The following is a 22799-nucleotide window of genomic DNA, read 5'->3' as shown; positions in this document are numbered from 1 at the left end:
ATCCTGCTTTGTACTTACTGAGAATTGTTTAAACACCACAACCTATCCGAGTGTTGCTGCTGATCACGTCCATCCCGTATGAGCACAGTGTACCCATCTTCTTATGGCTGCTTCCAGCAGATAACGCACCAAGTCATAAAGTTCACACCGGTTTCTTGAACATGACAATGAGTTCTCTGCACTCAAATGACCTCCAGTCACCAGATCTCAGTCCAATAGAGCACCTTTGGGATAGGAGATTCACATTATGGATGAATGATGTTATTGCGTCAATGTGAACCAAACTCTCAAGGAATGTTTCCAGCACTTGTTGAATCTGCGCCATGATAGATTAAAGCAGTTCTGAGAGCAAAGTGGATCCACCCCGATATGATGGATATCGTATCTTCAGTTGGATATTTAAAGAAAAGCTGCCTAAATTTTGTACTTGCTGCACAACTATTCCATGCATTTAACTGCAAGTGTTGTTTTTGAGGAACACTCATTTTCTGCTGCTTTACTCTTTACTTGCCATTCAACAGAAAGCAGATGTTGTTATTTAAAGCCAGACCCTTGACATGAACTTGTTTTTCTTCCTCTCCTGAAAGATCTCCCTATGACGAGCATTTGATGTGTGAATTTGCAAAGCATCTGGTTGCTAATTAGAGGATGTTGATCCCCCTGGAGGATAGCTAATATACATGTCCTCGATGTTGTTAGATAATATCTAACAATTAAAAGCTATCAAGTGCCCTCTGAAATCCAGGGTAAGGCTTGCTGTGAATTAAGGGCAGACTGTAAGATGTTTTTGAAAGCATCTGCCTTGCTGATCCTGCCCTAGATTTTAAGTCCTTAGGGTTATGGCTGCAGAGTCTGTAAGCAAAAACAGACTTTTTTTTTTCTCTAATTGCAAAACTGCCTTGAGGTTATGATAGCAGCACACCAAAATAATCAAGATTTTTCACTGGTATCATCAGCTTATTTGGAGTAATCAGTGCTTTTCTTTTTGTTTCCACCTCAGCTCCTTCACCTGAGGAACAATGAAGCAAATCAACATCCACGTGCTCGAGGGGCAGTTGAGGGGAGATTTCAATTGAATGTTGTAGAAATAATTCATTGAACAGCTAAACTGGGGGGGAATGACACATTAAAAGCAGAGGAAAGTTGTTGTTGTTTTTTTTTGTTTTGTTTTTTTGCTTCTTCTGCATATTAAACTTTTTATAGTGGTGGAAACAATTGAAAACTATGAACTCACGCGGTATAAGACTCATAAGAAACACCTCTCACAAAGACTGATGATTTTGGGTATTTGCACATATCGTGTGTTTTCTATTGAATCTAACATTACTGTATCTCCGGCCCTGGAGGGAGCCGGAGATCGACAGACGGATTGGTGCGGCGGCTGCAGTGATGCGGACGCTGCATCGGTCCGTCGTGGTGAAGAGGGAGCTGAGTGTAAAAGCAAAGCTCTCAATTTACCGGTCGATCTACGTCCCTACCCTCACCTATGGCCACGAGCTGTGGGTAGTGACCGAAAGAACGAGATCGCGGATACAAGCGGCAGAAATGAGCTTCCTCCGACGGGTGGCTGGCCTCTCCCTTAGAGATAGGGTGAGAAGTTCGGCCATCCGGGAGGGGCTCAGAGTAGAGCCGCTGCTCCTCCACATCGAAAGGAGCCAGCTGAGGTGGTTCGGGCATCTGACAAGGATGCCTCCTGGGCGCCTCCTGGGGTTGGTGTTCCGGGCATGTCCCACCGGGAGGAGGCCCCGGGGCAGACCCAGGACACGCTGAAGAGATTATATCTCTCGGTTGGCCTGGGAACGCCTTGGTGTTCCCCCGGATAAGCTGGAGGAGGTGGCTGGGGAGAGGGAGGTCTGGGCTTCTCTGCTTAGGCTGCTGCCCCCGCGACCCGGCCCCGGATGGATGAAGATGGATGGATTACTGTATCTACTTTTGCTTAATTATGGTGATTGTGTAAAAAGCATGCCTCTGCTTTAAAGCATATATCAACAGTGTGCATCGGCAGTGATGGTTTTCTCTTATATAAAAGGTAGGGTGGCCTTCTTTAACAAAAAGAAGACAGCCAGAGTGTCTGGTGTTTATTTATAAGGCTCTACTTCAAAGACTTTCTGGTCACCTGTAATCTCTTATTACATTTAAATAGAGTATTTACAGTGTCAGGTCACAGGACTTTCTAACACCAGCTATACATTTTACTCACGCTGGGCTTAGAAAAACTGGATGAATGGGCGCTCAGTGTGTTGAGCGGGCGACCACGTGACATACGGCTGAGAGCAGCCGGCCCAAGTTTGAGTCTGACCTGCAGCCCTGTGCGTCATGTCTTCCCCTCTCTCTCTCTCTCTGCCCCTGCTTTTCTGTCCTTTCTTCACTGTATCTATCAAAATACAGCAGGAAAAAAAAGAGCCAAGGTCCCGATCTCAGCGAGGCTGCATGTTTAAAGGATTTAAGAATCATCATAATAAAATAACTTTATCCAGATAATTAATTTGGGGTGTTACTCTTTGTTTGTGGAGGCATGACCCTGGATACAAACATCACAGTGAATCAAGAAAATTAGCTAAATGCATTAATTACGGCCAACAAAGATAAAAATTATGTGGAGGGAATCAGAGAATCAGAGTTAGTAAGCATAACCAGTTAGACCACTACGCAATAACACAGTCTGATGGTGAGAGTTAGCAAAATAATTATAGATAGTTACTAGTAACTTTGAAAGAGATTTTAACTGAAAATTAAGTAACATTCCATCTAACACAAGGACTGAGTTATCTTATATGTAATATCTTTATACGTATAAAACTTTTATTAGAACTAACACAAGCAAAGGCACAAATTAAACATAATAAATGCCGTAACTACACGTAAAACAAGAGTTGTACATGATTAATGAATGACAATTAACAGTAACCTTCACCTCAAATGCAGCTGATAAATAATGTGGTGAGATCAGAATCGTATTTAAAAGAAGAAAGTTGTTTAAAGTTTTGGAAACTGAGCAAACAGAAGAAGTCTGGATACTTCTTGTATGTGGGTCAGCATCTTTCTGAAGGTTGCTTGCTGTGGTTACACAAAGGAATTCAAAGCTGCACAAAGACTTATGGTCTCTTTATATGTGAGCCTTTGAAGATAAATCCACAAAAGTCACATCGGACCAATAGCGAATCTGTTTATCATTCAGTGACTATTCTCAAAAATGTGACTTTTGAACTGACGTAACAGGAAAATAAGTCCTGGAGATTTAATTCAAATTCAGACTCTCAGCACTGTTTGGATTATCATGGCATCAAGCGTAACGGTGGGCAGATTAGCGTTCTGTAAAACAGGAGAAATAATGAGCAGAGGAAACACGCTGCTGTTCGCCTGATCGGTCCTGCCAGAATTTATTAAGCAAGCACAAGCAGACGTCTTTGCTTCTTTTGTCACTTAGCTTAACCACAGTTGTTCACTGTCAATCAACAGTATCAACATAAAAGAAAAATGCAGTTAAAATAAAAAGATACACATTTATCATAAACAAATGAAGAAAAGAAGCCAAGGTGTCATGTGAATGGTTTGTTGTGAAGGCTTACATCCAGTCTTCGTTGTGAAGTGAGCCGTAACCCATTCGTTAGAAGTGAATTTAAGTTAGAGCTGCAGGAAAACATGTTTTTCTCTCTCTCTGGTGTCTTTGGTGGTTGAAAGATTCATCACATGGTCACACGTCCAAGCTGTTAAACATTTGGGAGGCTTGCTAGCAAACATGTCATATCTATGTTTTTAAATTACAGCCATCTTTAGGAGTGTGTTGTACTCCGTGTTGAAGAATATTAAATAATTCCTTAAAGTTAGTTGGAAACAGAAGGTCCTTATGTGTGACAGGTATACAGCTTTCCCTCCTGCTGTGCCTGAATTTACCCCTGATGAGACAACATGATGTCCCACCTTCTGCTTCTCTGGGATTGTAAAATTCATATATTCTTACTTTTTATGGTCTTTTATAACAGACATGCCGAGAAACTGTTTACCTCTTTACCATTTACATCTTGCACTATAAAGTTTTTGTAGTCCTGAGGATTTTTTTCGAGACTTTTGCAAAGATTTTGGATATATTCGAAATATAATGACCTTGTCTACATAACACACAGTTGGCTAACAAAAAATCTGAGCTTGCCCTTTATTAATCGCCGATAAGTACTGTGTGTTTGCATGGGAACTACAGCACTTCAGCCAGCATAACCAGCTTCAGCACTGGTTGTGTGGGGAACCCAGATGACATTATTGTGTGGTGTGACCTCCCCAGGCCACATCTTGGGTTTCCCCTCCCTGCATGAAACACCATTATACCTTCTTTATCTCCAACAACCAGACTTGCCACCATTATTACCTCAAAAGCCTTCCTACATGCAATCCCTCCGGTCTGACATCACACAGCTAGTTCTCATGACACTGATCACCTCATTCCCCACGTCACATTACTGCCAGAGGGGCTGGAGATAAGGAACTTTCAGATGGAGAAGAGTGTGCCTTAGGTTTGTGCGTGCAGTACGAGCCCTCAACAAACACTGTGTGTTTCTGTGTAAGCTCTGACTGGGACGGCAAATTTCCTTGTAGGCAAGTTATAACAATCTATCACGCGGAGCATTTAAAAGGCTGATTAAACCAGCAAAGTATTTATTGATCTGTTTTGAATTCAGATTTTAAATTTCCATGCATGACGTGCATGGAAATAGGAACCTGTTGCATTGTTATTTATTCTGATTTAAAACACAGAGACATTTTTACACATTTCTCAAAGACTTTTTCTTGTGGGATAAATGCTGTTCGTGCTTTCAAGTCTCACATGCTCTGGACAGTAAAATCAGGCTCGGGTTTGGGGAAAGAAGGAGGTGGAGAGGGAGGGTGGAGGGGCCTTCCTGAGAAGTCAAATGACCTGAAATATGATCACTTTAGCAAACCTCTGAGGCAAGATTAAATTCCAGTGTCACACACACTAGGTTGAATTTCTTCAACATGCTGAAAAATTTTTTTTATTATTATTTTAATTCTCCAAACATCTATTCCTTTGCTAAAAGATTTGTGAGGGGGGAACTATTACTTCATAGCTAATTAATTTTCATACAGTGCTCATAAAAGCGCACTGAGACGTTACACTGTGTGTGTGGAAGTAGTCATTTATCATAATTTGTGTTTCTTAGAGTCGGTTATTAATTGGACTTTCTTACATTTAATGCTGTGTTTATTCGGTCGACTGTAGACATCCAGGGACTTTTTTTAGAGGAATAAAAGTGTGCATGACCGGATCACACTACCTTCTCCATCCCTAGGAAATATGATGTTATGTGATGGGATCACGCGGGAGTCAGTAAATCCGGTAGTCATGCGCTAATCCGGTATTTAAGGTCGTCGGTTCAGTGGAGTCTTGCGTGGGTGCATGGAAGGTGGAGGTTTACACCCACTCATTTGGCAGAGAAGAAATAACTTCTGATGTGAAGTGATGCACGTGTATTTTGGGGGAAAATAATTAGTTCAGGTTTGTACTCGAAGTCAGTCAGTAAAAACAGACTCGAAACCAGCCGTGCGTAAAACTTTGGCAGCGACTTTTCTTTTTTGGATAATGTGGCAGTTCTGCTTTTTGGTGATTGTGGGCGCGGTGGTTGTGAGCGCTCAGTTCCCCAGAGAGTGTGTGACTCCAGAGGGTCTCAGGAGTGGACAGTGCTGCCCGTCGCCCTCTGGACTGCCTAATGACCCGTGTGGCTCCAGCACCGGGCGTGGACAGTGTGTGTCGGTGGCGGTGGACACACAGCCGCATGGGCCTCAGTACCCGCACGACGGACGGGATGATCGGGAACGATGGCCCAGCCGTTTTTTCAGCCGTACCTGTCAGTGTAACGGAAACTTCAGTGGTCATAACTGCGGCCGCTGTAAACACGGATTGACCGGGCCCAACTGTGACCAAAGAGTTCCTGTTGGTAAGTGCAAAAAATCTGCCAAAAATGTACCAATTACGCGCATCTTGGGTATTAAAAACTGATTTCCAATTAGCGCGACCGGTTGAGCTAATATGTTTTTTTTTTCTCCAATGCTATAATCCTCCAGTGAGAAGAAACGTGATGCAGCTCAGCGCGGAGGAAAAGCGTGCGTTCGTGAACGCGTTGGACCAGGCCAAGCGCACGGTGCACCCCGATCTGGTGATCGCAACGCGGCACTATCCGGGCATCTTTGGCCCTGACGGGAACACCACGCAGTTTGAAAACGTCTCCATCTACAATTACTTCGTTTGGTCCCACTATTACTCCGTCAGCAAGACCTTCCTGGGCGCGGGGCAGGCCAGTTTTGGGGGCGTGGATTTTTCGCACGAGGGCCCCGGTTTCCTGACCTGGCACAGGTACCACCTGCTCCAGCTGGAGCGAGACATGCAGGTGAGATAGTGCAGATAATTAGATCTATAACAGCGTACACTGTAGTGTTGCGGATGTCATTAGGGTCTTTTTAACTCAAATTTGAAAAAGAAAAAAAACCTAACTGATTTTGTTGCCTGAGAGTCGCTAATCATCATTTAATTGTTTATCGACATCTTTAATTTACCGGTTCAACACCGACAAATGTCCTTCTTGCCTCCCACCACCCCACCCTCCCCTGCCCGCTTGTTTGTTTTGTCTAATGCGCTTCCCCGCAAACTGTAATGGCGAAGAAATCATAATTGACGAAGCAATGTCACACCTTAATAAGCCAGCAGCGCGCAAAATGTGACTTTAACCACTTCAAATTAGAGATTGGATTCGGTCTGCACACCATCCATTTGGAGAAAACAGCACTGAAAGGAGCTTTGTTGAAGAGGCGTTATTAGACTTTAACGATCACGAAAGTGACACGTGGAGAATGTTAATAATCCGCTCCAGAGGCGGTGTTGCATCCATCAGTCCGGTCACAATTAAGGGCAGAGAATGAGGCTGCTGTGTGTGCTGTGTGGGTTTGAACCCTGTCAGTGTTGGACTCCTGCAGAGAAGCTCCTTCCTTATCCTGAGCAAGTTTCTGGTTTAAATTGGGATCCCTAATTAGTGCCTTGTTTTTTGTTGTTCTGTTTTCATCCTCAAATCTGTCACACTGGTGAAGTTTGAGGGAAATAATAATAATAATAATAATAATGGATTGCATTTATATAGCGCTTTTCGGGGCCCTCAAAGCGCTTTACAATTCTACTATTCATTCACTCTCACATTCACACACTGGTGGAAGCTCTTTTTTTCTCCAGTAAGAATTAGAATGAACTGTCTCTGCTTCTTGTCCTGCTGCATTTAAATCATATAGGTAAGAATGCCTGGATTTTATTAGTGTGGTGGGGAGGGTTTCTATCTTCAACTCACTCTTTTACCCGACTGGTTTCATATCAGCAAGCATAGACTTTAAAAGTGGGATTTGGTAAGTTTTCCTTTGATAAACTACCGGAGAAGAAGAATTGAAGGAGGGAATAATTCACAGCCAAGCAGACAGACTATGTTCCTTTGAGATTCATGAATATTTTGCCCCTATAAATCCTCTATTGAAACATTTTCTTTACCTTTACGCCTTATCTTAAACTACGAGGTTTTGCATTGGAAAGTCATGAAATAAGTCGGAAGCAGAGCCAGAGCGCTGCACTGCAACTTCCTTTCACAAAGTTTCATCATTTCTGAATCCATCGTGACTTTATAGCACCATATACATCCCCCCAACTTCTGTCTTCATATAGACGTTCTACATAACTAAAGGGATTAAAAAGACTTCCACTAGAGCTTTCTTTTTTTAGCACAATTTATTAAAAATAAACTAAACTTTAAATCAGATCAGAAAGATTGCAATACCGACTCTTCAGACTGAATGCATTTGGTTTGCATCACAGTCAAACACATCCTTATCCATGGCGACACACTCTAACCCAGCCATGCTTTGATTTTATTCATACTCAATACCCAGGACATGCTGCAAAACCCCTCCTTCGCCCTGCCCTACTGGAACTTTGCTATCGGGGGAAACACATGTGACATCTGCACAGATGACCTGATGGGAGCCAGGAGCAATTTTGACATGAACTCTCTGAGTTCTAACTCCATCTTCTCCCAGTGGAGAGTCGTCTGTGAGAGCGTGGAGGACTACGACACGCTGGGAACCATCTGCAACAGTGAGGCTGGAGACTGGTGATGTTGCAGTGATCTGTGGGGTTTTTTTTGTTTTGGAGTTCTTTTTGAAAATACGGTAATATCCAGGTTGTTTTCCTTTCCCTCCCTCCCTCCAGGCACCGAGTCTTCTCCCATTAGAAGAAACCCGGCAGGAAATGTGAACAGGCCTATGGTCCAGCGTCTCCCGGAGCCCCAGGACGTGGCAGACTGCCTGCAGGTCAACACTTTTGACACGCCGCCATTTTACTCCACCTCCTCTGAAAGCTTCAGGAACACCATTGAAGGTGAGCGAGCACAAAGATATTTCTGTCTGTCCGTCATACAACTCTTTTGCGTTCACATACACAGCTTTTCGTGCCCTATCGTGCTATTTTGGCAGGCTACAGCGCCCCCAAGGGGAACTACGACCCTATAGTGAGGAGCCTCCACAACCTGGCTCATTTGTTCCTGAACGGGACAGGAGGACAGACTCACCTCTCCCCGAACGACCCCATCTTCGTCCTGCTCCACACCTTTACCGACGCGATATTTGATGAATGGTTGAGGAGGCACAGCCCAGGTCTTTCAGTAGCATCTGTTTTTAAAAAACGTATTGTCCTTCATAATGGCGCGGTGAGCTTTTGTGCTAATTTAAAGTGCTTCCCGACAGATGCGGCTGTGTACCCAGAACAAAATGCTCCCATCGGTCACAACAGGCGCTACAACATGGTGCCCTTCTGGCCTCCGGTGACCAACTCGGAGATGTTTGTGACCGCCCCTGAAAACCTCGGTTACTCTTACCAAGCCGAATGGCCAGGTACACATTTGACCCGCACGCCTTTAATCTCGCCTTCAGAGAAATGCTCAGATGACCTGTAATCATTGTTTACTCCTGCCTTTCCAGGTGAAAATTTCACCCTGAGCGAAATAATAACCATGGCCATAGTTGCTGCCCTTGTGGTCGTCGCGGTCGTTTTCGCTCTCACCACGTGTGCTGTGCGTGCCCGGTCTCACAGGAAGGAGGGTCACCAGCCTCTGCTCGGGGATCAGTACCAGCGCTACGATGATGAGAAAAGCCAATCTGTTGTATAAACTCTCTCTCACACACACAGACACACACAAGCCCCACTTTAAAGCGCCTCTTTGTCTCACAGTGACACGCTTGTGTGGTTTGTTAAAGTCTGAATCTGTTCTCACTAGAACATAAAATCATCTCTTCTGTTGCTGCATTTGTGCGTCTATATTTACAAATAGTGCAGATGTAAATATTGACTTTTACATTTCCTACTTACTGAAGACTTTTTATAATGAAAAGGCCCTGAAATAGACTTTCACCCCGTCTCTGCCCAGCGTCACCCCTCCAGGACCCCGAATTTGATCAGTGGTTAAAAAAAGGCCTTAAATCAGGAATTGCATATCAAGATCAGCTGACTTCTAAGTTCAGTGTTTGCTGATTCACTTAACAAAAAGGGGGCACACCTGAAAGGAATGTGCCAGTGAGCGTTTTACATCCATTTAAAGTAATGAAGGAAGTAATACTTCCTGAACATGACTATCGTTTTACTAACTGCATACTCTACATCATCCCCTGAGTTTATCTGACTTCTTAGGTTCGCTTGGTTTAGCTGCACAATACCAGAAAAGGTATATTTCATCAAAGTGCCCATGCAATTAAGCCATATTACCCACAAGGGGGTGCTGTAGTTTAATTTCTAGAACTCTGCAGGACCTACTGAACGTTCAACAGATAGATATGCTTTTTTATGATGTGTTAAGTTACTGTTTCACCTGACTTGAAATGTTGCTAATAAATGAAGAAGTAGAAGGAAAATAAAGCAGAGTGGTGATTTAGATCAAATGTAAAAGAGTGTCAAGAGTCTTTATTTTCTGTCTTTTTAGCTGAAACACATTTTTCATACAATAGTTGAAAAATGTAATTTATACTTTTGTATTTTTACATAAATAATTCTGTTGAACTTAGGGGCTTTACATTAAATAGTTTGGCATCTGGGAATCATTTATGCTACTTAAGGGTGTGAACAATGCAGGCCCACGGGAAAATCACAGAATTTGATGTGGAACAAATACAGTGTAGAAAATTGGCATAGATAGCAGTGGGCATGGATTTCAGGCTCATTTGCTGCCCTGCGCCCTCGTGCAGATGGTGTTACGCGATAAGCGGCACTGCCCACGAGGTTAAACACTGTTTGCATTGAGTTTTTTTGCAAAACAGTGAAACAAATGTTTAGACTTTTTGTGAAATGTCTTGAAATGTCATGAAACCATGACGCTTTCTTTCCAGGCTCCTTAGACTACCATGACCTGGATGATTGAGAATCTATGCAGAGACGTATTTAAACTCTTTACTCAAGAAAAAACTAGAAGAAGTTAGCTTCAGCTGCTTCATTATTCACAAAGGGTGTTTAGTTTTTACACCAGATGGCCTTCTTGATAAGAGCCCCAGAGGCCTTGGGTGACACCAGGGATCTTTTGCTTGTTAGCCAAGTGTGTAAACCCCTGTACTATGGAGCCACTAATCCTAATAAGTGCCCTAATATTACAAAGGTTTTAGCATTAAAATAAACTTAATGCTTAAAGTCTCCACAGAGACCCAAGTCTCCTTTGTTGTTGGGTCAGGAAGTCTGACAAATCAAACATGTCACGAGGGGTACAACATGGACCTACTTGTTGTATTGAGCCCTCGTGACAAGGGAGCAGCCTAACAGTAATCTGGCATGGTGTTGTGTGCGTGTGTCTTCCCTGTGTCTGACAAAAACCTTTACACCGAGCAGCAGGTATACCATCGCCTCAACATCCTACACTGTCGCATACATATGACACAAACAATGCTATAACGACCCCCATACACATTGAGGTGGTACTCAATTGTAATGGAAAATGACCAAAACCAAGCAGAGCAGACTCAAGCTGAGTAGTCGCTAACGAGAAGAGGCATTATATTTGCAGGGGGGCCAGTAACCATGCCCTTCACCCCTCTGGACACGCCCCTGCTATAACTTCATTTATCACTTCTAGCAACTGTCTTTTATTACACTTATAGGACTCTGAAAGCACCAGTTGACTGTGACTAGTTTCCCTTGACAACACGAGCTCAGCTTGTCCCGGGGGGGGGGGGGTCACGAGGTGAGAAAATAAAGAGAATTAAAAGACTTCCCTTAGTTATGCTAAAAGTTATTCATACTAAATTTTTAAACAGTCATGCTTATTTTCTTTGTGGGCTTTTGCCACCGCTTTTGAAAAATAATATCCTGGAAACACCTCTGCTTTTTTATTTCTCTCGCTCTCTCGTCTCACCTGTAGGGAGTCTGGTTTCAGAGGAAGCTCCCCCAATGGGAGGGTCCGCGGAGAGCGCGTTGTCGTCAAACTGTCCATTCACGAGCTTAAATGGGAGGTCTGTTGCTGTGGCAGCGGTGAGTTTAGCGTCACAGCGAAGAAGCTGCGATGAGCGCGCGCCTTAAAACTTTTATTAGCATACTTTGACTCCGCTCCTCTCTGATTAAAGCTCGCGCGAACAGCCCGCCAGGCTGTGGGAATATAACCTCCGTGGTCGCAGATAACTGTCCTGACTGCGTGTGTGACACCCCGCGATGGAGGAGGACAACAGCGTCATGCGAGACTTGAAGGACATAGAGACGAAGTTGGGCCGAAAAGTTCCGGACAGTCTCTTTCGCTCTCTCGCCGGAGGGAAACACGACAAGTCCGCAGCGCCGCATTCAGGGAACTGCAAATGTTGCGCTAACTCTGCGGACATAAAAAGACTGGAAAGCAAAATGATGTTTCTCAAACAGGAGATGGTGAGTGTATTGTCTGAGCTCTATAGTAGCTTGCAAACAGTTTAATAGTCTTCTCTTTAAAGCTTAATTTCAGGTGTTGTAAGTAATATTTTAATAATTACTTTCAGATAAATGTGGTGGCATCGTTGTTTACTGCCAGGGTGGTCCTGTTTCTTCTGTTGCGTTCAAGGACCTTACCTAGACACAACAGCATTACCTGAGCTCCAGGTATAACCATTAACTGTGAACGACTGTCACGGGGGCAGGTGACAGCCGTTCACACTGTGCTGCGGGCAGAGGACTGTTTGTGAACTCCCGTCACCTCAGGGCGCTCGCCCCCCCTCCTGTCGTATGATCCAGACCACTGCAGTTGTGCAGCTGTAATTATCTCCCCATGCTTGCATAGTTTTATCTGCGATCACTCAAATTGTTCTCAAATGTCCCTGGAATGTCCTGCTAGTCTCAAACTCCGACAGAGTCGCAGCAACGCGCCATTTTAAAAAGGTCAAGACTGGTATTAGGAGTCCCGAGCAGATGGTGTGTCATAGCCAGCAGACTGACCCGCTGCCACAGATCTCGCTCTGATAGGATTAGTTTATTAAAGATTACTGTAAGGACAATAGTAGATCTGTAATTGGCTTTTTTTTTTTTTTTACTTAAATGACACCTTTTTGGTGGCAGTTATTTTGTTATGCAAGCATCCTGTAAAAGGAAAAAAATACTAAATGAATTTATTTTAAATGAACTGAGTGTAATCCCAACTGTGACTGGTCTCTCATTTCAGCCACTAATCCAATCAGACCACTTCCTGCATGCACACTCACAAGTTTGTGCCAAGAAAGTAGCATTTAGCTTTTCTATTGCATTATTTGCGAGCCCAAACTAATCAAAGGAGCAAATTAACTGTAAACTGCAGTCCCACCAGGTCTGTTTGGGGTTTTGTATCACAAATCATGTTTTGCATCCAGCGCAGACAAAAACTGTGCTGCACTAATTGTGTTTCTGATATTCATTTTGTGATAGAGACCCAGTGGTGCCATCCTATTAACACAACATAGCTGCTTGGCCTATAATTCTGGTGTAACTCCATCTGCTGAGCTTCTGTGTGTGTGTGTTTGTGCATAAAGCAGGTGGTTATACTTGCAAAACAAACACACCGGCAGCAATGTGAGCCAAATGAAGGGTGGTTACAAATCCACTCTAAAGAAAGGCTGTTGTGTCAAAGCAGCTGTCTGGAACAGTCTACCAACCCTGTCTGCCTTCATCTGCCTCAGAGTGTTTTCACTGTAGCAGGATGTTGCAGCTGCCCGTTTACCAATTTTCATTCAGACCGGGCGTTTGTCACCAAGTAGACGCAGGGGGAATCCCTTTTGAATGACTCCATAGGCAGTTCCATCCACCCTCAATAGCATGGTTTGTCAGGGCAGGAAGTTTAGTCAATGGCCATACTGTGTAAAGTAGGCATCGTTTATCCATTGTCCTGAATAAAAACCGTCTCTTGGCTGTGATTTGACACGCGTACAAGTCGTTTTTTCTGGTGTCACATGACCCAACAATGACTGGAGTAGATTGTGTTTTCTCTGACTAATTTATCTGTGGGGAAGAGTACTATTTCTGAGACCAGGAATGATCCTTGAACCTTGATGCTTACAGTAGCAATACTGACACTGCTCGTTTTGAGTTGTTTTCTTGGCTTCCACTTTACTTATGAGCTCTATTTCTTGCACTGTTAGTGGACTTTGACTCTGTCTTTAAATTGTCACGCCACAGCTACTGGCAAGAAGTAGTCCAATGCCTGAATTACGCTTCAGCGCGAAATCTACGCCATAATCTTCCAGACCAGTCGGACTCATCTGTGTTGACCGGACATGTAGTTACATTTCTCAGGAGGTCCCTTCAGGGTTACCTGGAAGGTTACAACATGAGGTTAAAAGGAGTTTCCAGTTACGACTTCGATTTTCCTCAGAAGTCTAAATTTGGCATAACTCATACCTGTCTGTTTATCTACAGATTTAAATAGGGTGCTGGTGTTGCTCACGTGGCTGTTACAGGTTACGTAATTGCTGGGTCATTTGCTCCAGTTCTGTCATTATAAATGCTAAGAAGTACACTTTTCACTACTGTGTTTGTTCTTTTGAACGCATAACTGTTAGGCAATTACAACTAAATAAAATACTCTACAAGCTCCCCTGCAGTGTGCTCAGAACAGTCAGACAGTTGAATCTGGAATACCATCTTTGCTCTGGAGATGATGAGAAAATAGTGGGACCAACAGACAAGTCACACAGTAGAAGAAGAATATACTGGCTGGGTAGAAAAGAATTTGGTATGTGAGGTCAGAAGCATGATAAGACTTTGCAAATGTCATTTTAAGTCAGCCCACAATTTTTTTTTTGTCTCAAGCTGAGCAGAGAGCAAGACTGCTAGAACCCAAATGAGATTTTTATGACCAATGCCGATATCTGCTGATTTAAAAATCTGATCTGTCGGGCACATGGAATGTAAACAGACTTCTCAGACATTTATCATGTGTAGTTGTTTATGAATCCTCACTAAGATGATATGACCGCGCGCTTTAAAAATAGTCTTGTTTTGTTGTCACGACAAGTAATGGATAACTCGTTTACCTGACTTTGGTCAGATCAGCTGGTAACTGTTTATGGCGTTTCAAACAAAGGCTCTAAACACTAGTGGCATATTTAAAAAGGGAACTTCTTCCTTTTAGTAACAGAAGTACTTGAACTAAGACAAACAATGTCTTTAAAAAAGATTAAATCAGTTACTAGTAAAATAAAAGTAGGTAAGAGGCCTGGATGACCTCCTGTATTCCCCAACCAGTTGTCAAGTCGTTGCTGAGAGTTGCTGGGTGAAATCGGTACTAAAGAGGGTCCTACATCAAAAACCTTTTTGTGATTGCTTCGGTCACTAGCAGATTGCCTGTAGTTTGTATGGAAAATGCCAACATGTATGCCAACAGCTACCGAATACCCTCGGCACATTTTGCAAGTGTTTGTAGACAAGTTGAAGTTTTTCATACAAACTACAGTGGCCACTGCAATCTGCTAGTGGCCAGAGTAATCACAGGATGGTTTTTCATGCAGCCCTCTATACCTTGTTACAACTAATTTGAGCTTGCAAATGACATCAAGTTCGAGCAATCGCCCACTACCCAACTGGAGATCGTCAACCAGTCTCTAGGCATATGTGACAGGGTCTAATATTACAAGGTGTAGGTAAATTTTTCTTTCCCCCCTTTAAGTTAAGCTTACCCACTGCTTACATTAGCCATGTATTTGGAGAACAGACATATTGATCTGTTAACCATATTTCCTGAAATGCGAAATGCAGTGACCTTACTTGAATGTTTATTTTTCTCCACAATACAGGCAAATCTGCGAGCCATTGACGTAAAGCTCATGCAGCAGCTTATGTCCATCAACGAGGGCATCGAGTCCATCCGCTGGATGATAGATGACAAAGGCAGCGTCGCCAGCCATGACGGCAGCCTGACCGGCAGCTTATACAGCCTGTCGGACAGCCAGGACGGCGCCTCGCTGCGAGGAAGCTTCAATAGTTTGAACGATGGCAACAGTGACGGCCTGGATGGTCTGTCTGTGGGTAGTTACCTGGACACACTAGCAGAGGACCTCCCGGATGAACCCTCGCCTACGGACCTTGATTGTTTTGTGGATAAAACGGTGATCGACGGCGACGCCTTTGCCAAATCGCCTTTGAAACTCAGGGTGGAGTCGGATGAATACTACTGCTTTGGATAATAATGATAAGCTAAATGTGGCAATTACAGAGGGACTACTGTAATTTGTGAAGAATGGTTTTCAAAAGTATTCTTCACTTTTAAAACAAAATGCTATTTTTTTTTTTCCTCAAATTGTAGCGAGATGTTAGCAAGTCTTACCTGATGACTAATGTTACGTTTTACTTTCCTGACTCTGTCGAATCGACGCGCCTCTTCAAACCGTTCACGCTTAACATTCATGTCTTAACACTTTAAACACAGGTTAATTGAAAGGGTGTTTTATCATGATTCAAAGTTCTAGTTGTTTTCAGCTATCCAATACCTCACTGGGTGTATCTGTCACACTTTTTAGCCTAAAGGTATTTTCAAAGGTGGGTGTGGAAAAAGTAGAAACATCAACTGAACAGCCGATTTTCCTCGCTATCTGTGGAAAACCCGACTCTGAGTTTGCGTCAGGTCAACCACAATCAGCTGATCCGAGAAACGGACTAGATTGGGATTTAGCAGCCATTTGGAAAATTGAACATTTCATGCTGAGCGATTCTCGAGGTAAAACAGTTTCAAGTGATTAGTCTAAGTGTCACAGCAAGTGCACTTTGCTTCCATGCCAAATCCTGAGCTCCACTGCTGTATGTGTGAAACTTTTAGTTCTGCTTTTTATTGTTTTTGTTTTGTTTACCGACAGGAGTTCCCAAGTCAAACTCTGCTCAGCAGTAGTAGTTAAAGCGTGTAGCCTAAAACACAAGAGATTCGTTGCACAGATTCTTGACTGAAAACCAAAGCAGTACATTGTCTCATAGATAATTTAGGGCCTGCTTTAACAGCAGATGGGAGGTTTATAAATGGTGGACATATGTGGGACACGTGTTTTGCTCTGTGGGCAGATTTTAAATTCACTGTTGTTAAAGAACGTTTTAACGCGAGCGATACACCGCTGTACATACATGTGTTATTTTTAGCTTTAAAGCTCCTGTGTTGACGTATCTGACGTTTGTATTCGCCTGCTTTTTAAAGCAAAAACTGTTTTTTGTTGTTTTGTTTTTATTTGATTGCTGATGATCTGTTGTGGAAAATGAAATAATATATTGGGATTTTTCTTGCTCATTGTGCTAAGTTGTTTTGTTTTTTCTTTAAGCAAAGAAACTTCTAAGCATGATGCATTCTGAACCTTTAGGTCCCGTTTTTAGAAACAAACTTCATTTTGGGATCCAAATGAGATGGAACGTGAACCTCACAGTGCTCGCCTTTTTTTAGCTGATTGAAGTTGAGAATAATCTCTTAATAATGAGGTCAGACTCCGCGGTGCCCCGTGTAATGTGCCGTGGAAAATTACCCTTGTTAATTCGCATTGTTAAAAACTCTAAATTGGGCAAATAGCTGTTTATTCGTAACCTTTAAAATATCCAAGCTGTTAACAAAGGAGGAGTGTTTGGAGTCATTTTCTTTGGCTGGCATAAACTAGCGTTATTAAAGATGACAAATCATGCTGCCAGAAACTCACGAGTATCTGTCATCTGGCTGGAATGACTGGACTGCGTCACTTGAGAGTAACTAAGGCAAACAAAGACGAGACAGAGCTATTGCTGAAATGCCAGCCATGCAGAATCATTGACGGGCTGTTATGTTATTCTCATTTGCAATGCATCACGCTGGCTCCTTATCTTTCATGTGATAATTGCAGGTCCAGACGAGCTATAGAGGGTAAGTCTTCATGGGAAAGATGAGAACCCTGCTCTCATCGGCCTGCAAATGAATGAGTGGCCTTTGCCCACTGTACTTCAGTAGCTGTTACGCTCACTTGGAAATGCTGCCTTGCTCCCTTTGTCCACAGAGCTCCATGTGCGCTGTGAGCCAGCGCTGTGACGAATGCTGTTTAGGGTGTTTACTAAACGGTGGCAGCAATCTCAAGATTGGACACAAAGGACACTTTTAAGTGTTACATTAGGTCCAGACAGATATAATCACTGCATCCAGGCACATTAAGCATGCTTTTAACTTTGTCTCGCTCCAAGTGCAGAGCAGCTTTATTTGGTTTTACGCTGCCTTATCTCTACCACCCAGAGGCTTCGGCGTAGCTAAAGACCCCTGTAAAGCTGAACCGGGCTGATTCCATTAAAACCAAAAGATCCGCGTAAATGACAGCGTGACCTTCATGTCAGCAATTCAATTAAAAACACAAACTATTCTCTAAACTTTCCCAAATGTAATGTCCCAAAAAATATATCCATATCCAACAACTGATAGCTCATTACTTGCAGGGAAACTGTTGAGACTAGAGTTAGTGGCCGTGAAAGAATTGGACCTACCGAGCAGGTTCTGTCAGTTTATGCTGAATGAGTCTGAGTCAGAGTGTTGCATGGTACACTACACATGAATGGCAGCTGCTATTTGCCCATTTTCTGTGGTCTTAACAAGTGTACGTTTGCTACGTGAAAGGGACGACCAGTTGATGGAGCTTTTAAGATAAAGACAGCTGCTGTCTTTCAGCGCAGCATGCAAGACTCAAACTTTCATCAAGATTAAACTTGAGCCCATCGTCATACTTCATTTCCTCTTGATGCCAACATCTTTAGAAATTTAAGCAAGGAATGCTGCTGTCAGTGCTTTATTACAGTCAAGTTTGCAGATTCTCCCATCAGCAGCGACGGCCACACTACTCTGGGGGTGAATGACACCAAGGCTTTGCAGAAAACAAACAAGAGGAAAATCGGCTGCAGTCGCCCGTGTTCGGGGGGAAAAAAGTACAAAACAATGATTTATTCATTCCCTCAGTTAGTCCTCCGTTACTTCACTTGTGCACATATAATTCCACCGCCGTACAGTCGAGACAGCAGCTTCCAACGGAGATCCATTAGCAAATTAGACACTGGGGTTGGACCTGTGCCACAAGATGAAGGGAAACCAATACTGTCTGGTATCTGGGAAACTGTCACCACGGTAACAAATGAGGATACAGGATATGGGTACTGGAATGGGGTTCAGGGGGTGGGGGGGGGATCAAAAGAGCCGGAGACGACACGCACCCCTCAAACGGGAAGCGGCACATACAGGCTAAACATGTCGCCTTATTTTATTCTACTTTAATTAGCTTTTCTCTCTGCGGCTGTTTACTTTGTTTCAGAGTGCTGGAAGTTCTTCTGCAACTTTATATCAACTGGAAAAGTTCTATATGAATAAATATCAGTGCTAAAATAATCTATTTCTTTTATACCAGGATGTAGAATGAATGTGGCTCGGTGGGATGTGCAGTCACACTTGTGGTGGACAGTAGTGCTTTAAGTTATCTTTTCTCTTTTTTTAGCTCTATTACAATAGCAGGCAAGAGGAGCATCATGCTGGGAAGTAATGAAGCTGTGGAAAAGTTTCTGTAGGAAAAATCACTTAATGAATGTCAAGGTCTGCTGTAATGTTTTCCCTCACATGGCATTTTCTGCAGTGCCGATGGGATGATTCATTCTCGTTAGATTATTTTTTGCTTTAAAGTCAGATAAACTTTCAAGAGAAGGTCTTGAAGGAGCTTCGTTGGCCGTCTGCCATGCTGTGAATCTGTGAATTGTTCTAAAAAGGCTTTGTGAAACTTGGCCACTCTTGGGATCTGCTATGTTCACAGCACAAGATGCTTGAAACTGTTTCCGTCGCTGCAAATAATAGATGTTAACGACGGCTGTCTGCGCCCTCTTAAATTACTCTGCTGGCATTTAGAGAAGTGCCCTTTGGGAGCTTCTGTAAACATCACATAGGAACATCGGAGAAACCTAAATACAGAAATTGGACAGCTTGAGAACTTGTTGCCCTCCAGGCTGGTCAGGCTGCATTCCAGTCATAATTAAGCCAGAGCTGAGACACAGCAGTATTAGTTTATCTGATTACACCAAAACTGGATTTTATGAAACTTGATGCAGAGTGCGCTAAAGCAATAACTCGGATGCAGAGCTGGATTTCTTCCTTTAACAGTCCAAAAAAAGAGCGTTGGCATTGGCAAAGGATGCACGTTAAATACAGGGAGTGCTTGGTTACTTATCAGATGTGCAACTACAAAGATTAGAAGAGTAACCCATGAGACCTAATCTGCACTCTGCTGTTCAGGAATCTCACTGGATGTAACAAATTACACCTAATTCACCGTAGTGTTTTACTGGTACAGTGAACCTCAATTTGTTTATTTTTCAACTCAACTCTTTTCTACACTTCTAGTTGCTTTTATAATTTGTTTTTTTTTTCAAATCAAAATCAAATCAAATCACTTTTATTGTCACATCACATGTGCAGGCACACTGGCACAGCACATGCGAGTGAAATTCTTGTGTGCGAGCCCCACAGGCAACAGAGATGTGCCAAACACAACAACACAAACGAGCAAAATACAACTACTTTAGAGTAAATCTGGTGACGCCATAACTCATTATCTTCAGAAACTCCCACCTGTCAGTCAAACACAGATACTGTAAAACACTGACGTATGTTCTGGGTCCAAAAAATGCCTAAAAAGCTGCATTCTGTCTGAAGGCCGTTAGATTGCGATAGTTGTGGTTTCAGAAAAACGTCCAGTCCTATATTAGTCTATGAGAAATCAGCTTTCTGAATTGACCTCTGGAAACACTTACCTGATGAATTTATGGGCTAACTCATTCATTTTGGGTCGTACTGAATAAAAAAAATTAAGACTTTTTAAAAAATAACTATTGGTCATACTGTGTTTATAAATGGAGGATTATCTGTGATTTGAAACTGCGCATGCCAAAGGGTACAGTTTCACAGTCACAAGTGCCCCGCTCATTTCAACACTTCAGAATCAGATGTCCAAAACCAATAAGAGAAAGTACAATAGCTCCGCCCACTTTTTATGCTGTCTGTGCAATCAAAGCTTTGATACAATTTAAGTGGACTGGTTGTAAAAATGCTGGGGTGGGGGGATAAATTGGCTCTTGTTGCCAAAGCAGTTGTTTGCACTAGGTAGTATGTGCATGTTTATCTTTGCTGTAAAGTTTGATATTTTAACATGAGCGTCTATGGGGAGTGACTCATTTTAGAAGCTGTCCTCAAGTGGCCATTTGAGGAACTGCGGTTGTTTGCTTCAGATTTTTAAGTTGATTTAAACTGAAATTGAAACTGATAAGATTTATTTATTTATATTTCTAATCAGTAGTATATCATTAAAAAGTACAAAATGCTACTTTCAGCAGCTGGTCCCTTATTTAGGCTATGTTCACACTGCAGGTGAAAGCGCATCAAATCCGATTTTTTTGACCCTATGCGACCCATATCCGATCATGGTGTGACAGTGTGAACGGCACAAATCCGATATTTTCAAATCCGATCTGGGTCACTTTCGTATGTGGTACTGAATCCGATACATATCCGATGTTTCAGAAAGCGACTGCTGTTTGAACGGTCAAGTCACATTAAATCCGTCTTTTACGTCACTGACACAAGACAGACGCCAATTATCAGCGCCGGAGAAGCGCCCGATAAGACATCGCGAACGCTTCCTGGCCATCCGGTGAAACTGCTGGGAAGACAACGTTGGAGAAACGTGAATATTTTATTTCTACTGCATAATCTGCAGATTCTGACAGAAATCTGCAACTATCCTTTGAAGCACCGCTCCTCTCTAAAACAGCAATAAGGATAATTATTAGGTTATTTACATTATTATGTAAATAACAAAATAACTTAAAGCAAAAATTGGAAAACGTGAAGTCCGAAGTCTTTATATTAAGGGCTATTAGTCAAACAATATTGTTTGCTCTGGGTCTAAACAGAGCGAGTTGTGTGTGACATCTTTTGCGCATGCGGGCCGCTTTGAGCGTTCACACTAGAGTGCGTTTGCTGTCGCATTTTATTTGTAGTGTGAACGAGCAGACAAAAAAATCGGATTTTGATCAAAAAATCGGAATTGAGCATCAAGACCTGCTGTGTGAACGTAGCCTTAGAAGCGATCAGCACAGTGGGAAGCTCCACATGCTTGGTTAGAGAGACTGTTTTAATCTATTTTTTTACACTGGATGCCCTCCCGATGCAGTTCCAGATGGATTTATGTCTCCGTCTGAGATTGAAGTGGGAATCTCTGAAAACATTTGCAACCAGCACATCTACAAGCCTAAAATTATAAAATACTCCACCAGTAAAATTAGCCTAAGTCGTTGAAAGCTAACATAGTGTAGACCCAAAACATAAAAACTCCCTAGTTCGAGATGAGGAGGAGATGCAAATTTCTTGGAGGGTTGTATCAGGAAGGGCATCCCACCTAAAAAATTTGCCAAATCAAATATGCAGATTCATCTGGTGGCATGACCCATTATGAATAAGGGAGCAGCTAAAAGAAAGATTAAGTTTAAATCTTAGCCTAAACTGACATTGACTTAGTCTGAATTAAGGATCATGCCTCATTCAATTTAAAATACATTAATACCACTAACAATCAAGCCTGACTCTATACTTCCTGCATGATCTCACAGCTTATTGGATTAGACTTAGATGGCTAATAGTAGTATCTCACAACCAAGCCAAATCTGTTAAAAGTTGAGGTTTCTAACTGATTTTGCACATCTTTTATTAACACCTAGTAGCTACTAACAACTGCTCCTGATAACGGAAAATGAAAATAGCTGAAAACTAGCTAAAAGAACCAGAATCATTGGTTTTTGAATGTTGTTATACTGACTCATACTGGTTGTGAAAGAATTCCTTTTTTTTTTTTTACACAGGCACAAACTGGTAGAACCAGTTTTACTCTATGACCACCTCTAATGTCAACATGTCTCAACTGTTGAGGATGTATTCCACTGAAATCCTTTCCTTTGTACTGGGAACTGAGGATTGGCTAATTAGTCATCAGTAACCACAAAATTGTAACCTTTATCCCGCTGACTGATTCACCTGCATTTTACTCACGACATCTTAAGTGCTATATAAAATACGTCACATAAAAACAACCACCCCTCTTCTTTTTTCTGTGGTTTAGTTATTTCTTTCTGTATTCTCTCTACCCAGCCTGTTCTTTGCCTTCATTACTCCTTTTGTCTTACGATATGTGGGGTTGCCCAGTGACTGCCTGGCTGCGGTTGATGCATTTTTGGATGGGGTGCCTTTTCCTGACCGCTCGGCAGCAGCCTGAGCCGTTGAGCCAGCTGA

General features: G+C 42.6%; 2 protein-coding genes across 2 annotated transcripts; both read left to right on the top strand.

Annotated features, from left to right (window-relative positions):
• The first annotated feature begins 5032 nt into the window (after positions 1–5032).
• LOC120721807 (5,6-dihydroxyindole-2-carboxylic acid oxidase-like) lies at positions 5033–9979 on the top strand. Its single transcript, XM_040012431.1, has 7 exons — positions 5033–5948; positions 6076–6398; positions 7933–8137; positions 8252–8419; positions 8515–8694; positions 8785–8931; positions 9019–9979. Exons 1-7 carry the CDS (start codon positions 5594–5596, stop codon positions 9204–9206), a joined length of 1566 nt encoding a protein of 521 aa, XP_039868365.1. The 5' UTR covers positions 5033–5593; the 3' UTR covers positions 9207–9979.
• Positions 9980–11336: 1357 nt separating this feature from the next.
• On the top strand, positions 11337–16769 carry LOC120721809 (leucine rich adaptor protein 1-like). Its single transcript, XM_040012433.1, has 2 exons — positions 11337–11929; positions 15295–16769. Exons 1-2 carry the CDS (start codon positions 11723–11725, stop codon positions 15682–15684), a joined length of 597 nt encoding a protein of 198 aa, XP_039868367.1. The 5' UTR covers positions 11337–11722; the 3' UTR covers positions 15685–16769.
• Positions 16770–22799: the final 6030 nt, after the last annotated feature.

The sequence above is a fragment of the Simochromis diagramma genome, unplaced genomic scaffold (genome assembly GCF_900408965.1).
Source record: "Simochromis diagramma unplaced genomic scaffold, fSimDia1.1 OVJJ01000604.1, whole genome shotgun sequence".
In the NCBI taxonomy this organism is placed as follows: Eukaryota; Metazoa; Chordata; class Actinopteri; order Cichliformes; family Cichlidae; genus Simochromis; species Simochromis diagramma.
Note: the sequence above shows the minus strand (reverse complement) of the source record. Positions and strands in the feature narration are given on the sequence as shown.